General features: G+C 45.7%; 1 protein-coding gene across 7 annotated transcripts in view; it reads right to left on the bottom strand.

Moving 5' to 3' along the window:
• Positions 1-8,113: 8,113 nt before the first annotated feature.
• EVA1A (eva-1 homolog A, regulator of programmed cell death) overlaps positions 8,114-15,049 on the bottom strand; it is a 216,336-nt gene continuing 209,400 nt past the window's right edge. For 2 of the 7 annotated variants that reach the window (XM_063330594.1, XM_063330597.1), the window contains one exon: positions 8,118-9,447. In XM_063330594.1, coding sequence (XP_063186664.1) covers positions 9,077-9,447 — 371 coding nt within the window. In that variant the 3' untranslated portion in view covers positions 8,118-9,076. Of the gene's footprint in view, positions 9,448-15,049 lie in introns of all 7 variants that reach the window. The other 5 variants (XM_063330598.1, XM_063330599.1, XM_063330596.1 and 2 more) reach the window with 3 other exon arrangements.

Raw genomic sequence — 15,049 nt, 5'->3', positions numbered from 1 at the left:
TCCATCCGATCCAGAATGAAACGTGTCTTTCAGAAACCCCCTACTCTGACTATAAAATTCCCCAGTCACTTAGAAACCATCCCGTGTGAATTTCTTCCAATCCCAAATTATTGCTATTATTGAAAAAGTCTGGTTTATATACAGCCTGACTTTAGCTTCGGCTTCATTGGCTCTTCGTTAGCAGAATTAGCCGAGAGGTTTTAAGTAAACACTTTCTTTGTTTAAAAAAAAAAAAAAAAAAAAGGAAGATTTGTGGAAAAGGGTTAGTTGTGATGGTGTTTCTCAACTCATCCCTGTTAAGCAATTTTTAATTGAAACATTCCAGATTACCAGTCAAAAACTATGTTTTTTCTGGCACTTTAATAACTTGATATAAACTAGAAATGGTCCAAATCAAAATGACACATTCAGAAATTATTTACTCTTTTCACTGGAAGAGGTCTGTGTGGGTGTCTGAGACATAAACACTGACTGCTGTCCCTGCTGCTTTTGCTTTTGAATTGCAATTTACAATGAGGAAGTAAATATAATTAGCTCACATTCAGATGGCCCTTTTCCATCCTGGAAAACTGACTGTATTTTATAGCCAGTGTATAAATATGCCTGTGATAAATCACTTCCCATCAGTGAGCTGAATTGGCCATACAGCACCAGCCACGCTAAGCTGTTTACAAGAAGAAATGTGATATTTCTTTTGTGTAAGACAGAACTTATTCTGCACCAGAAAAAGTTTTCACTGACGAAAAAGTGGTTCATGTTCTGTAAATAGAACTTTTAAGGCTTGGGCTTTCATCTAAAAGGACCATGTAGCCTACTGAAGACTGTGCCATGACCTACGTCCTGCAGGCAAACCACCCTCCAGAAGGGCTACAGCTTGGGAGGGATTTTGGAAGGCCTTGAGGCTGGGGACAGGGACTTGGGGAGTGGGGTGCTTGGAGTGAAGGGACTGTTTCCCAAACCTCTTGTTCCTGACACCTTCCCCTCTCCTCTCCATTGGGAACCCCAAATGACCGCCACATCTATATCCATCCAGCCTTCCCATGCTGCTGTCTGTCTCCTCGCTGCAGTCAGCCCTTTCCTCCTGCACAACCCCCCATGTAGGGAAAGTCATGATCCAGCCACCAGGGACGAGGCAGGGCTGAAGGTGGGAAGACAATCTCAGAGGGTTTCCTCTCCTGGCTGCCCGCAATGTGTGGGGCAGGGAGGGACATCAGATATGTAGACAGATGTGTTTGGGGCAGGAGGCAGTCACCAAGGAGCAGTACTCCATTCCGTGGTGGACCCCAGCCCTCAGCAAGTGGGCTGGAAAGATGGTCAGCTTCACCAGCCTCATCCCTTCTTGAGCTGGTGGTGTTTGTCTTCCCCTGGTCCACAAGGCAACCTGCTAAAGGATCCAGCATCACTGGTACTGTGAGCCCTGACACACATCCAGATAGGGAAGCCTGCTGAGATGCTGCTGTAGTAGAGGAAGCACCAGGGGAGTCTCAAAAGTACACCAGGTTGTGAGTGGCACCTTTAAGGATCTTGTCAGACAGCATACAACCTTCCCTCCCAGGAAAAGCATCATCTGGAAGTGCTGTAGGGTGAGCTACATAGTCATCAGGCTGTATCATTAACAATCACTTTTTCTTGGTTTTTAGTCAGTTCTCAGAAGCAAACTTATCATTGCCAGATCACTTCCAGTTCCAGGAGAAAAATCCGGCATTGGTTTTGGATGCAAAGTCACCATTTCTGACTCACATTGGTTTGCTTGAGCCCTCTTGAACTTTTTCTTTTAAATTTTCCTTTTAAAAGATGCCAGAAATACACAGATGCTTTACTGGTACTGTAATCACATTGGGAACTTGGACACCTAGGACAGCTATGGGTGTCACAGATACTGCTGGGTCTGTTACTTTGGAGCAGCGCAGTGCTATTTCGAGAAAGGACAGCAATTCATACAAAGAATGGTTCCGAAAAAGCATCAGATGTCTCTGAGCTCTGCTGTTCCTGGGTGGTCTGTGCACTCCAAAAACACAGGAGCTGGAGAAAGGAGAACTACTTCTACCGCTTCTAAACAATTCATTCATCTAAACAAAAGTCCCCTTACACTGAGAATGAGGCAAGAACCGTTCCACATAAAAGGGGATTTTAAAGACCTTTGCAAGAAATGCAATGTACAAATTACTGCCTTTTTAAAAGCCGAAGGATGTTTTTCCAGCATGGCACCGCATCCCCAGAAAAGTGCTGCGGGAAGCTTATGTTTCACTCACAATACAGAATAACATCAGACTCCAAACACAACCAGAAAATAAACAAGCCAAGTCACTGACCTGCCAGAAACTATAAAAAGAGATGACTTTTCACTTCAATGTCCCATTTCAGGGGTTTTTAATGCCACTTTCCATCACATCATCATAGCTTGTATTTCTTCATGAAGTCATAACAGAAAGGGAAAGGTGTTTTCACATAGCTCAAAAAGAAATTTGACTTTGTTCCCATCTGCTGTCACTGTTTGTCCTCAGAAAGTGTTTGCTCCGAAAACATAAGCTTATCAAGCAGGAGAAATGACTGAAGTTCTCAGGAGTTGCCAAAGCGGCAATGTTCACATTTGGCAAAGGACACAAAGCCTTGGCAGAAACAGGTCCCCCCTCAACACTGCATTCGCCCTGTTCAAGATCAGCCTCAACATGAGGATTTGTTTTCCTCTGCAGTCACCCAGCTTTGCTCAGAACAATGTTCTGCAAGAGGAAAGAAATCCAAAACCAGATTTTGCTTTTTTCCTTCCAGCCCCCAATACCCATGCTGTTCAACAGAAAAATGGTAGATGAACTAATGGAAGCCAAGATCCATCCCAGTGCCATGAAAAATGTGCAGTTCCCTCAGCACTTAGTGGAGAACAGGTAGCACAGGTCCCCAACTAGCTAGGAGAAATAGAGAGGGGGGGAACATCAGCCATGGGAATGTGGTCTGCCACAATCAACAGTCCTAGCCACAGTAGGGCAATCTAGGGGGGAATGGGAGGAGGACTCTAAGAGGTTACTCAGCAAAGGAGTAACATAGGAGGGACTGGGACATCTCAAAGAAAAATGCTTCCAAAGAATGATGGATTGGACATTAGCACAATGTCATAGCCCCTCCATCCATTAGAAGTTCCTCTAGAAGGAAAGCTGATAAGAAAACACGACATACTCTTTGGAGAACTCAACTTTTTAATTAATTTCTTTAAATTAAAAAAAAAAAAAACTGAATATTTTTGCAAAGCACTCTATTAAGACTCTCTTATTGTAGAATGAAAAAAAACAAAACATGCTTGGGTTTGCTTAGGTCTTGGGAGGCAACGCTGAGGCTTTAGTTTTACCAATTCATTTTGTTATTGAGACGGAAGGGAAAAAGAGAAAGCAGGTGAAACAAAACATAACATCAGGTGGTGCTTTTGTTCAATTAAAAATACACCCGAGTTTTGAAATGTTTTCTGGATGGTTGTGACAGTACAGAGTGGTTTGGGGAGCAACCATGTGTTTGCAAGCATAGAAGTGCACTGTGAAGCCATCACTGACACATGCGTGTAGATGGGTAACTTACCACCAGCCTACTTCCACACCCCAAATCAGTGACTTTTCTGGCACTGAAAAACCTGACTGTCCCTCAGGTCCCTCAGGAAACTGGTCCCAGAGGAGCAGGCCAGGACATCTTGCAATTTTTGACAGGTTGTAGTAATAGTGATGGAGATCACAGATGCCTGGCCATGCTCATGGTCTTGACCACAGTGTCGCAGTACTACGTCTACAGCCTTTTGCCAGCAGAGGGTGGCTCCATTCCCTTGGTTCTTTTTGAAGTTTCAGCACGAGGGAACCTTTTTGGTGAAGACAGGCCTGGCAGGGGGCGCCCCCTGTCCCCCATCCCCACCCTGCCAAGTGCTCTGATCAGAGGTTCAGTGTGGAGCACGTTGGTCCAGCACCTCCTCTACTTCCGGGGACCTTCCTGAGCTGCCCGCATGTGTGCAGACAGAGGGAAAAGAGAATCTGTGTTGACATCCATCAAACGTGCCTCTGGAGCAGTGCTGGCCATACTTCCAGGCATTTGACTGAGGAACATATCTTGTACCTCCCCTCACCAAGCAAACACCTCCCAAGAGAAATCATGGGCCAGTTGCACTCTCCTAGCTAGAGAACAAAGCTAAGTCCACCTATCCTTCTAGAGAGGTCCACATGGGAAATGGTAGGCTTTCGTGATACGAGGAAGTGTCCACCAGAACGTACTTCCCAGAGCATCCAGCACACATACATCTCTGAGCACCTTCCAGGTGGTCATGGTTCAGCCAACACGTAACTCCCAGTCACATTGCACCAGTGACCCAGGACTCCCAAATGGAGCAACGGCCCAAATGGTGACCATTACACCACTGTTGCTGGAATAGGTCCATTCAGTGGTGGGTAATTGAAAATCCCCAAAGAAACTGATTTGGTTAAACACTACTAAGCCACCACATCCACTCAGAGTAAGTGAGCACCTTCAGACCAGGGAGCAGCAAATGCACCCTTACTGCAACAGAAAGGTGAGCAGCAGTGTAATGAACCAAAACTATTACTGCCTTTTTGCTGAATTATGCTGAACTGACAGTCCTTGAGACAACCACAAAAATAGACAAATAGACAAAGAGAAAAGGGAGGAGATTATGTGAAGGGGCAAGCCGCACCAATGCTACTGAGTGGACAAGGAAACGCAAGCAAGACTGAGGTTTTGGGTTTTTTTGGGTATCTAAGGACACTAAAAACTCAGGTTGGATTATTAAAACTTCGCTGTGATGGAGACTTCAGTAATGACTGTGAGCAGAAGGATTTCTGGGCCAGTCTAAGATGATTAATTGCTTGTGATGCCTCCAGAAACTCGAGAGATCCCATGCAGCACAAGAAGAAATTCAGATTCCCCACAGCACCATGAGCATATGCTTTACATCCTGGCAGTACAACAGCCGAATGAGCTTGCTTTATTTGTGTAGCCCCTGGAGTGCTGGGAAAGATGGCAGGCAAGGGGTTAAGTAGTGGCACTGTGGTTTCTGGAAGGGAAAGACATGCTTCATTAACCGGCTGGAATTCATCGAGGATATGAACACCAGGGTGGACATGGGAAAGGCAGCAAACTCCATATTACCAAGATTTTCAGGGTACATTGAACACAGGTCCGCAAAAGAGGTCAGTGCTGATGGACAGGATGATAGCGGGAAGTGAAATGGCCCAGGGAAGTCAAGGGCAATGGGGAGTGAGTCGGAGACCACAGCGGGTATCTGGAACAACTTACCTCTCTGCAGTTTCTCCATACACAACTGTGACTTTTCCGTAACCAGACCCACCTCTCCCACCAGACAAGAGGATAAAGAATGTGCAGTTGAGTCTTCAAAAGTCTGACCCATCGTTTCCACGTGTTCAGCTTCTGCCAGGAGAAGGACCCTTAGTTTTCCAACCCATCACATCCATTTACAAGGCTAACATGGTACGAATTATTGAACTGCAATTCAATGACTCTGCAGTTACTAATCCAAGTATCCTGTAATTTGTAGAAGCATGAAAGTGTCCAGGTATGTAGCACAGGCACTTCACCTCCCAAGGCTCATCTGCCATGAGCTTGCAGCCCAGCAGTACATGACAAGAGCAATGCTGTCTCCTTTAAATATAATAACATGCAGCTCCCCCTATTACCAACTCACCAAGCAACTCAGAGTCAATGATTTTTATGTTATCCTCTGATATAAAATTATAATGGCAAACTGAGGCATAAAGAATAGATTCACATGGAAAATGACCTCAGAATCTTTTTATCCAAAAGGTCACCAATTAGGAAATTCATTCATGAAGCAGGAAAAGTTGATTCTAACTCCTTCATCCATCTCAGGGAATCTGGACAGTCTTATTCTGGAAACAATATCTCACTTTAATGTAAAAAATTACATAAGCATGGAAGTAAGAGAGCAGAGATGTGCGCAACCTCCTACAAGAGGGATTCACTTTAGCCCGGTAGAGAAGTATGTATTCTCTGCTCTCTGGCTCTACAAGTGCTTAAATATTTTATATGACACAGTGAGTACAACACAAAAGATTGAAACCAGACAAGTCCAAAGCTCTGTGTGCTTAAGATACTCTTTTGTGGAGTGAGAAATATGGATTTGACCCCCTCCTGCAGTGAATCCGGCTCTTCTGTGCTCCAGGTGAGCGTTTTGGCTCCTGTTGGTTTATAGAGCTAAAGGCAAACCACCAACTCCTGCCCCACAAATCTTGACTGTGTTTTTTCCCCCAGACAAACTATTCAGCACTTTTGGGACAAATCCAGAAATAGTTACAGAATGACTTAAAGTCTTTTACTTACGGTAGCTCAAAGGATTGTATTTTCCGTTTTTGTTTAGTCAAAGCCTTTTTAGAAATGCATGGCCCTGAGACAAAAGGAGCCAGAAGGTACGTAAAAGCATTGCACGTGCTGTGAAGATGGTGAGTCTACTTTTGTTACACCTTCTTACCTAGGGCAAGGCTGAGCTGGGCTTGTCAGCTCAACTCTGAAAAGCGACGTGCGCAACCCACTTTCTATTGCAGGCTTCGGCTGGAAGATTTACAGCAGCGCTAGCAACGCTAAGGGAGGATTGTTTGTCCATTTTTAACTCGGGTTCAGTTGTGATTTACATTTGAAGCGGGTATTTTAATCCCTTGGTTGCATATGAAGTACACTCAGAGTTACCGCGCTTGCTCTTTTCTCTGGTCAAAAAAAAAAAAAAATCATTGGGGAAAATCATGTACGTAAATACATTTATAGCATTTTTATAATCAGTTTTGCAATCTATCTCCCAGGACACACGAATCTAAATCTGAAAATTTGCTGTCCCTTAATCACCAAGGTTGAGGGACTGCGTCTTGTTACGGGGAAAAACACCCGGCCAACAAAACTGACCCCACTGACCTCATCCTGTCATTTTGCTCCTCGACACCCTCGGCACAGCGTATTCAACATTCCAGCTGGCAACGCATCCAGGGTTTGAGACCTGCCTCCTGCTTTATTTCTGTATGTCAGCTACAAAATTACATCCCAGATCAATGCTGAGTCTTCCCACTTGAAGCCACCTCTCGCTGGCCGGCCTCATCTCTGATGTTACTACCATCACCAGTTGCAGTTACTCAGCTTTGCTCTCACCCTGCAAAAGCCAGGAGAAGCACCTGTTGGCACTTCCAATGCAGCTTTCCTCAGCCAGAGAAGGACTCCCACAGTGACACAAAGAGTGCCAAGACGGCCCTTGGTGTCGGGGGCTGTCCCTGCACATGGACCCTCACAGCCCCACTCTAATGTCCCCAGTCATTTTATGGGCAGGTCTGCCCATCTTCATCTGTCCTTGAGGCTACAGGGAAAGCTCCAGGCATTCAGAGTTTTTGGTCATTATTTGCTTTGCTGGCATTTTGTGAACTCTTAAGACATAGGCATATCTAAGTGACAGAGGAGCACATCCCAAAGCCATGCAGGCTAAAACAGTGTCATGCAGACTTGAAAAACATCACATTTTTTGACTGGAGTGATGTGAACTGGTGCTTGGGAGTGACTAACAAGTACATAGATAGTGAGCAGAGTGGCGACATCCCATGGAATGCTCCATGGGACAACTGCAGGTGCACTAAATTATATTTCACTTTTTCCATGTGTTTTTTTTTTTCTTTTGTTCATTTAACATTTGCTTCTGGTCCAGGTATGGTTTGGGTCTGTGGGACAGACTCAAAGCATTATGAAATCACTGGGACCCTTTCCCTCGATGCAGATAGGCTCTGGGATGGCCACTTGAGAACCAACACATTGCTCAGCTGCTCCTGCCCACGTACACCACAGAAGGAGACTGATGGGCTGCAGCCAAAGGAAAAAGTGCCTCCAGGTTCCTGCATGCAGAAGATATCAGCTTTGATTGCCTGCAGAAGTGTGCTGCTCTTCCAAAGCATCTCCCTCGAGCAACACCTATGCCAAAAGTGAGGATGCAAATTCAAATGTATTGAAGCAAACCAGAGTTTATTTAGCATTTATTGCCCGTTCTGTTGTCATATGTGGCTTCTTCTGTCTCCATTTTCCTCTGGTAAACATAGACCTTTAATTTTTTTTTAATTTTTTTTAATAAAATATATAAAACATTGTGCATTGCTATCCATAGGAAAACTGTAGTTTAACAACAAAAAAAGAATAAGGCACATTTCTGTGCAGCATCTTCAAATATATATATATATATTTAAAACAAAACAAAAAGAAAACCCTTTTCAACCTCTTTGAGGTTGTTAACTTCTCACCAGTCACTGACACATCTCTTATATTACCATAACTTCACTGTTGGAGGTGGGTTGGGTTGTGTTTGACAGGGGCCAGCAGGGAGAACAGACTCAAAAAAATAATAGGATTTTATCCCTGAGGTGTCAGTAAAAAAAAAAAAAAAATAATGTTCCCATTGAAAAGGAAGATGACAAGACAGCCATAAATAACTGAATACACTATGGCAAAGATCCAAGCACCGAGATGATTTCACGATGGAAGAATCACCCTCCCCCCCTCATCCCCCAGTTCTTAACAAGTCATATTTGCCGTGGGGTTTTAATTAGGTTAATCTCATGGCTTCTGAAGTCACAAGACAATCAGTCAGGATGCACCTCCCCCTCCCTTCCCAAATCATCTTTCCAGATTTGTTGGTTTGTTCACAATTCTCCCACAGTCCTCAGGAAAGGGAAACCAAAAAATCCTAAATGAACACCAAAACCTGGATGACTTCTCTCCCAGCCAAGAGAGGAGCACTCGTACCACAGTGAGCCAAATTCCACATCTCACATGGGAGAATTGTTATCTTCCTGTCTGCTACTAAGAAATGAAGTTGGCAACCACCTCTGCTGTAAGCAGAAAGTGTCCGTGAAGAGGGGTGATAGCAATATGTCAGGGAGAAGGAGACGGGGAAAGCTTTATTGCTGTCCATCCACTCTGCTCCACGCCTGAAAGGAAAAGGGGAGACACCCGCGTAATATTCCTTCCCTCCCTCTCCTCTATCACGTGTGGAGGAGCCCCAGGGTCAGGGCAGGACGGCTGGACTCCCCATCGCTTAGTAGTAACGGTTGAGGCTCCTGGTCCCTGGGATGTCCGGCTGGCCGTTCATCCAGATCTCCCGGATGATGCGCTCCCGCTCCTCCAGCCGCTGAGCTCGCTCCAGCTCCTCCGCCGAAGTGAAGACGTTCATGTTCAAAGTCCTCTCGAACCTGCGGTGCCTGCGGGCCGAGAGGTCTGAAGTGGTGTCCGAATCGTCATCGCTGTCGCTGCTGTCGCTGTCGCTCTCCCGCTCCCGAGGAGGTTTTTTCGCGGAGGAGCGTTTGCAGTCAGTTCGGCAGGACACCCGTAGCACCAGGGCCAGCAGGGTCAGGACGAGTCCAATGCACACTCCGGAGACAAAATACAGAGCAGCCCGCTCGGGGTTTTCTGAAAGGGGAAAGGAGATTAACTTTTTAGCAGGGCCTGTTGCAATAGGCTGAGGACAGGCTGAGAGAGCTGGGGCTGTTCAGCCTGGAGAAGAGAAGGCGCCAGGGAGACCTTAAAGTAGCCTTCCAGTACTCTTCCAGGGACTCTTGATCAGGGAGAGTAATGATAGGACAAGGGGTAACAGTTTCAAACTGAAAGAGGGGAGATTTAGATTGGATATTAGGAAGAAATTCTTTACTGTGAGGGTGGTGAGACACTGGAACAGGTTGCCCAGGGAAGCTGCTGATGCCCCATCCCTGGAGGTGTTCAAGGCCAGGCTGGATGGGGCTTTGAGCAGCCTGGTCTGGTGGGAGGTGTCCCTGCCCATGGCAGGGGGGTTGGAACTGGATGAGCTTTAAGGTCCCTTCCAACCTGAACCATTCTATAATTCTATGATTCTACAATAGGACAAGCGGTAATGGCATTAAACTAAAAGAAGGAAGATTCAGACTAGATATAAGGAAGAAATTTTTTACAATGAGGGTGGTGAGACACTGGCCCAAGTTGCCCAGAGAGGTGGTAGATGCCCCATCCCTGGAAATATTCAAGGTCAGGTCGGACAGGGCTCTGAGTGACCTGATCTAGTTGAAGCTGTCCCTGCTCATTGCAGGGGGATTGGACTAGATGACCTTTAAAGGTCCCTTCCAACCCAAACTGTCCTACGATTCTGTAATTCTAGGAAATGACTGACGAGAACAACCCTTAAAAGAACAAAACACACACAGTTCCTCCATGCACAGTCTCTGGAGGGACAGAGTTTCTAATGGTTGCTTTGCTTCCATGCCCTCCTTCTCCTCCATCCCCCAGGGAAATCAGGAAGGGGAATTTAGATTTGCTGCCAAGGCATTTGCCCACATGCAGAATGTGGGCTTGCTGCAGTCGTGTCTTGGAGTTGTCTGGAAGGGGAAGGAGCAGCCCGCAGAATTAAATGCTAATTCCAGTGGCTGCGCGAGCGGGGTTGACACCAGGGTGCTGCACACCCAGCAGCAGCTGAGTGCTTCTCTCTGTCACGTCCACTACCATCATACGAGGAGTAAAGATGATTACAAAGTTGTATATGCTCTCTGCGCTGTGGCCCAGCTGAAATGGGAAGCCTTGCAGCATGGAAAAAATGCGTATTATTTATTCATAGGTTTCATTTACTTATCTAAGGCAAGTGTGCTGGCTTTCCGCCCAGACCACCAAAATGTATACCTGCGCTACACAAGCGTAGCTGGAGTCAGTGCACTAACAGGATGAATCCTGCACAGCCACATTTCAGAGGTGATATAACCAGGCTCCAAAGGATCCACAATGCCTTTTAAACTAGGTCATCTTGTTTATTTACTACTTTTTTTTTTTTTTTTTGATTCATGGGACTACTTAGAAGCATAATTATGATAAACTTTACTACTGCAATTCCCCTGGGCTGAATCATTTCGGTTTATAGGTATGGTGAATGGGTGAAGGTGAACCGAGAAGTGCCAAGGCCAGCTCTACTCCGCTGTGTCTGTTGGGAGTCATGAGTTCAAGGACAGAGTCAGTTCCTCAGATGAGTCTTATTCCCTTGAACTCAGTGACTGAGCTCTAACAGTTCCCACCAGCTGAGAGCCTGACATTCACCCCCAAAAGATCTCTGTAACTAAAAGGCTCCGCTCTACCTTCACTTCCCCACGCTGTGCTTTTAGAAAGTGCCCTCTCCAGCTGATTTCCTCAAAGCAAACTTTGCTGAAGACGAACTGGAAACCATTCGGAGATATTCAAAACTCAACACAACAAGACCCTGCTCTAACTTCAAAGCTGGTTCTAAATTTGAAGTTAGCCATGTCCTGGGTAGGGGGTTGGACCAAGTGACCTCTGGAGGCCCCTTCCAGCCTGCATTATTCTCTGATTCTGTGGTTAGAGCCCTCTGACTCATACGTGGGTCAAGGCAACCCGTGGTTCAACGTCTGGAGATGCTCATGGAACAGTTACAGGGACAAAATGCCTTTATGCTCTTCACTTTTCTCCTACCAAATTACTCTCACAGGTGACTGACAAGCCAAGGTGGAGGAAGATGTCATGATAGTCTGAAACATGAGACTGTTGCTATTGGCTGGTATGGATGGCATGGGCAAAAAATGGACTGAAAAGAGACTACAAAAAAAAAAAAAAGAGGAGAAAACTGCACCAGATATATACAAGAAGTCCAAAAAACAGAAAGAGGAGAGAAATGCAGCAGTAGTAGTGAAACCAAAGCTTTAAGCTAAGATATTTTGGCAAGAATGAGACAGCAAAAATCCAAAGGTAAAAAAGAAGATACCAGAGCAGGCGTGAAGGATGTGCCAATGGCTCTTGGCGCAGTATGGCCAAGTGAAATCCTGGCTCCAATGAAGTTAGTGGCAACTCTAAACTCAAGGGGCAGAACGTGAATTAAAACTGCATCCCTGCTTCTGCAGTAGCAAAGCTGCTGCCCACCTGGTACTGTGTGAACAGTAAAGAAGTGTCCCAAATTCCAGAGATTTGAAAACCCCAGGAAAAGTAGAGTCACAACCTGATAGTGCTTTTACCTCCATGTGCAGTGTTAGTCAGGACAGTGATTGCAAAGTTTTGTTTGCAAGTAGTCCTAAGGAGGACACCCAGAGCGTGGGAGCATGAGAGGAACAAATGAGCGGGACAGATCTGTTTGTCCTGGAAGACGCTTGGTCCAGCCTGTCTCCGCTCTGCCTGGCTGACAGGATGCCAGGCACACTTTCCCGACCACCGCGTTCCTGCACACACATGGGCTTGATTTGGTTGCATTAGTTCCACTGCTCACTCTTTTAAAGCAACTCAAAAAAAAAACCCCTTAGATTGGAGCCTGAGATGCAGATACATGCAGTTTCTCTTCCCCCTTTTTTGTCCATGTCCTGCTTTTCCTTTCTCCTCCGCGCTCCTTTTTCCACGCTACCGTATCCATGAGCAAGCTGCGCCTCGATTACTACTTAAGCAACGATTTTTCATCCCCTGTTCGTGCTTGTACGTATAGCCCTTCATGCAGTACGATGGCTGTAATTGAATCTTTGGGCTCCAGTGGCATTTATGAGCTCCTACAGCTACTCTGTCAACATCGGAGACACTGTCTGGACTTCCTCACTGAGCTGTAACCCTACGTTCAACTGCAGTCTTGGCATTTATCATACGGACAATCCACTCGCACACCAACATCTCTCTTTTTTCACGGCAGAAAGAGCAACTTGAGCTAAAAACCACGGACTCTGCTTTTTCTCAGTTGAAGTAGCCAAGTCAGCAATAGCCTAGATTTGAGGGTTTGACAGTTGATTAGTGACTTTGAGAGCCTTCCCCCATTGCATGTTGGACTTGCAAGACTAAAAAGGGGCATCCTCGCCAGCGAATGGATGCCCAGCATCTTCCAAAAAGTCAAAGGTGGCTCGGATTCATCATTCCAACACTGAAACTCCTCAAAACCCTCATTATATTGGAAAAAAAGAAACCTCTTTAGAAGTGTACGGACATCAGTAGGAGGAGTTAACATAATTTTGATATGCATTCGTGTGTGTCTGCGAACTCTGTTATGCCCTTTTAACACGTGGATTTTGACCAGTGTAGCTTTTTCTTCCACTGCTGTGGATGACAGCTCAGAGATGTGTTTTTCTCCTAACCTTCTAGCAGGATCCAGTTGCTGTCAGTCTCTTTAGCTGGGGTTACCTTTCCCCTTCCTGGTATTTCTCTTTCTGGACTGAAAGCATTGATGAAAATGTCACTGATCCAAGCCTGAATTTAATCCATGCAGACAAAAGCTATATGCTTTTTATAACCCTCTATACAAAACCCACCATTTTCTATGCACTCAAACTGGCCAAAAATTAGAAACACATTTTATTTTGTTTTTCCAACCAAACCAGCAGCAATTACGGAGCCTGTTTCCTGAGGGCTAACAATCTGCTGGGAGCATCAGCCCAGACTGCCATTAATTCCCCAGGAAATGCCCCAGGCCAAGGTTGTTATTGCTATTATAATAAATTGTTTCAATAAATAAAAACCAATCTAGGCATTAACGCTGCTGGCTTCCTGTGATGGCTTCATGCATTCAGAAACCCCAGTGGGGAGGAAAATTTCAGCGGGCCCCAGTAAAAGGTTCAGCATTAAGCATGGCCAGACAAACAGTAGGACTAATATCTTCCAGGGAATTTACAGTTAGCCCCACAGGCTGCCGAAATCCCCTGGTAGAACAGAGGAAGCTCTCCAGGAGCCCCTTATTAATAAGGCTCAGGCCAAGCACTCTAAAAGTTGGAATGATCTCCCCCGGGTTGTTTTTTGGAAGCCCCTTGTTAATAACTTGGCAGCAAAGCTTTGCTTGTGGAAGAAGAATAAAACAGGGATTTGTGGAGGTTTCCCTCCAAGTACTTCAGCCTGAATCCAACGACAACACTGGAATAAGCCCCCTGCCCAAAGGGAGGCACTGGAAGTGCTCTGATACAATTTGAACATTTAATATTTATCCACCCACGAGGGATGGTTCTGGTCTTGCTGGTAGACTGTGACTGCAAAGACAGCTCCAGCTCTCACTGAGACTGGTGAAGTCTTTCCAAACACTCAGACAGGTTTTGGTCCGTGGCAAATGACAGATCTGAGGTTTTCAGGCAGAGATTGCATATAATTAAAAACCTCATTCTATAAAGAAAACCAGCTTTAAAATTAAGGGCATCCCTGAGCCTTCTGCAGGACTGAAGCCTAAATAATGTTTATTTGCTTGATCAGATGAAAAATTCACTCCTCGTTGACATTGTTCACTCCCCCTATTTCTGAAGAATTGTTATTTTCAAGGTTCTGGAACCTGGGATAAGAGTAACACCTCTCTGGCTTTGATACTCCTAACCATGAAATAGCTGCAAACAGATTTGATGGTGAAAACCAACACTCCTGCGAAGAGGCTTTGCTTCCTGCTGTGCTGTGATTTTTCACTCCTCAATAGGAACGTTCCCAACTTTTATATGGGAACGTCAGTCAAAAAGATGGTGGAATGGAGCGCAGAGGCTTTCGCTAATATCGGCACTTCTCCCCTCTGCGCACTGCAAGACTCTGCATGTGCCAACAGTGCGAGTGACCAAGCCGGCAGTCTCTTCGTTTGCAGCTGCACCCCCAAAACCTGCCATTTTGTGCAGAAAACGTGAACACCACTGAGCTCAGAGGGGACACCAGTGATTTGTGGATGCTCTCCCCAGACTAAGAGACATTCCATTGCCAGGAGGCGGGAATAGTAGAGTGGATCGTCCTTTCAAGCCCACAATTTACCCATGAAATACCAAGTGCCCGTAGCTTCTTTTTTCTGTAGTGGGTCTGAAAAAAACATCTCTATATGTTGGTCCCACTGATTTACAATTTTTTCTTGCAAAGTTCTGTTTTGAGCCAACTCATCAGCACAGGGAAGCCCTGAATACAGCACTTTCAGTCTGCAGAGTTTACCCGAGGGACGTTTTTAGTGTTATGGAACAGAGCAGTTCTTCAGCTAACGTTTCCCTCTGGCACCGAGGCTGTGGTCAGGAGTGGTGGGAAGATGTGTGAACCAGAACCAGCCCTCCCTGGCCGCCCCATACCCTGCCTC

The sequence above is a fragment of the Chroicocephalus ridibundus genome, chromosome 3, assembly GCF_963924245.1.
Source record: "Chroicocephalus ridibundus chromosome 3, bChrRid1.1, whole genome shotgun sequence".
Classification (NCBI taxonomy): Eukaryota; Metazoa; Chordata; class Aves; order Charadriiformes; family Laridae; genus Chroicocephalus; species Chroicocephalus ridibundus.
This window is presented reverse-complemented; position numbering and strand designations above follow the sequence as displayed.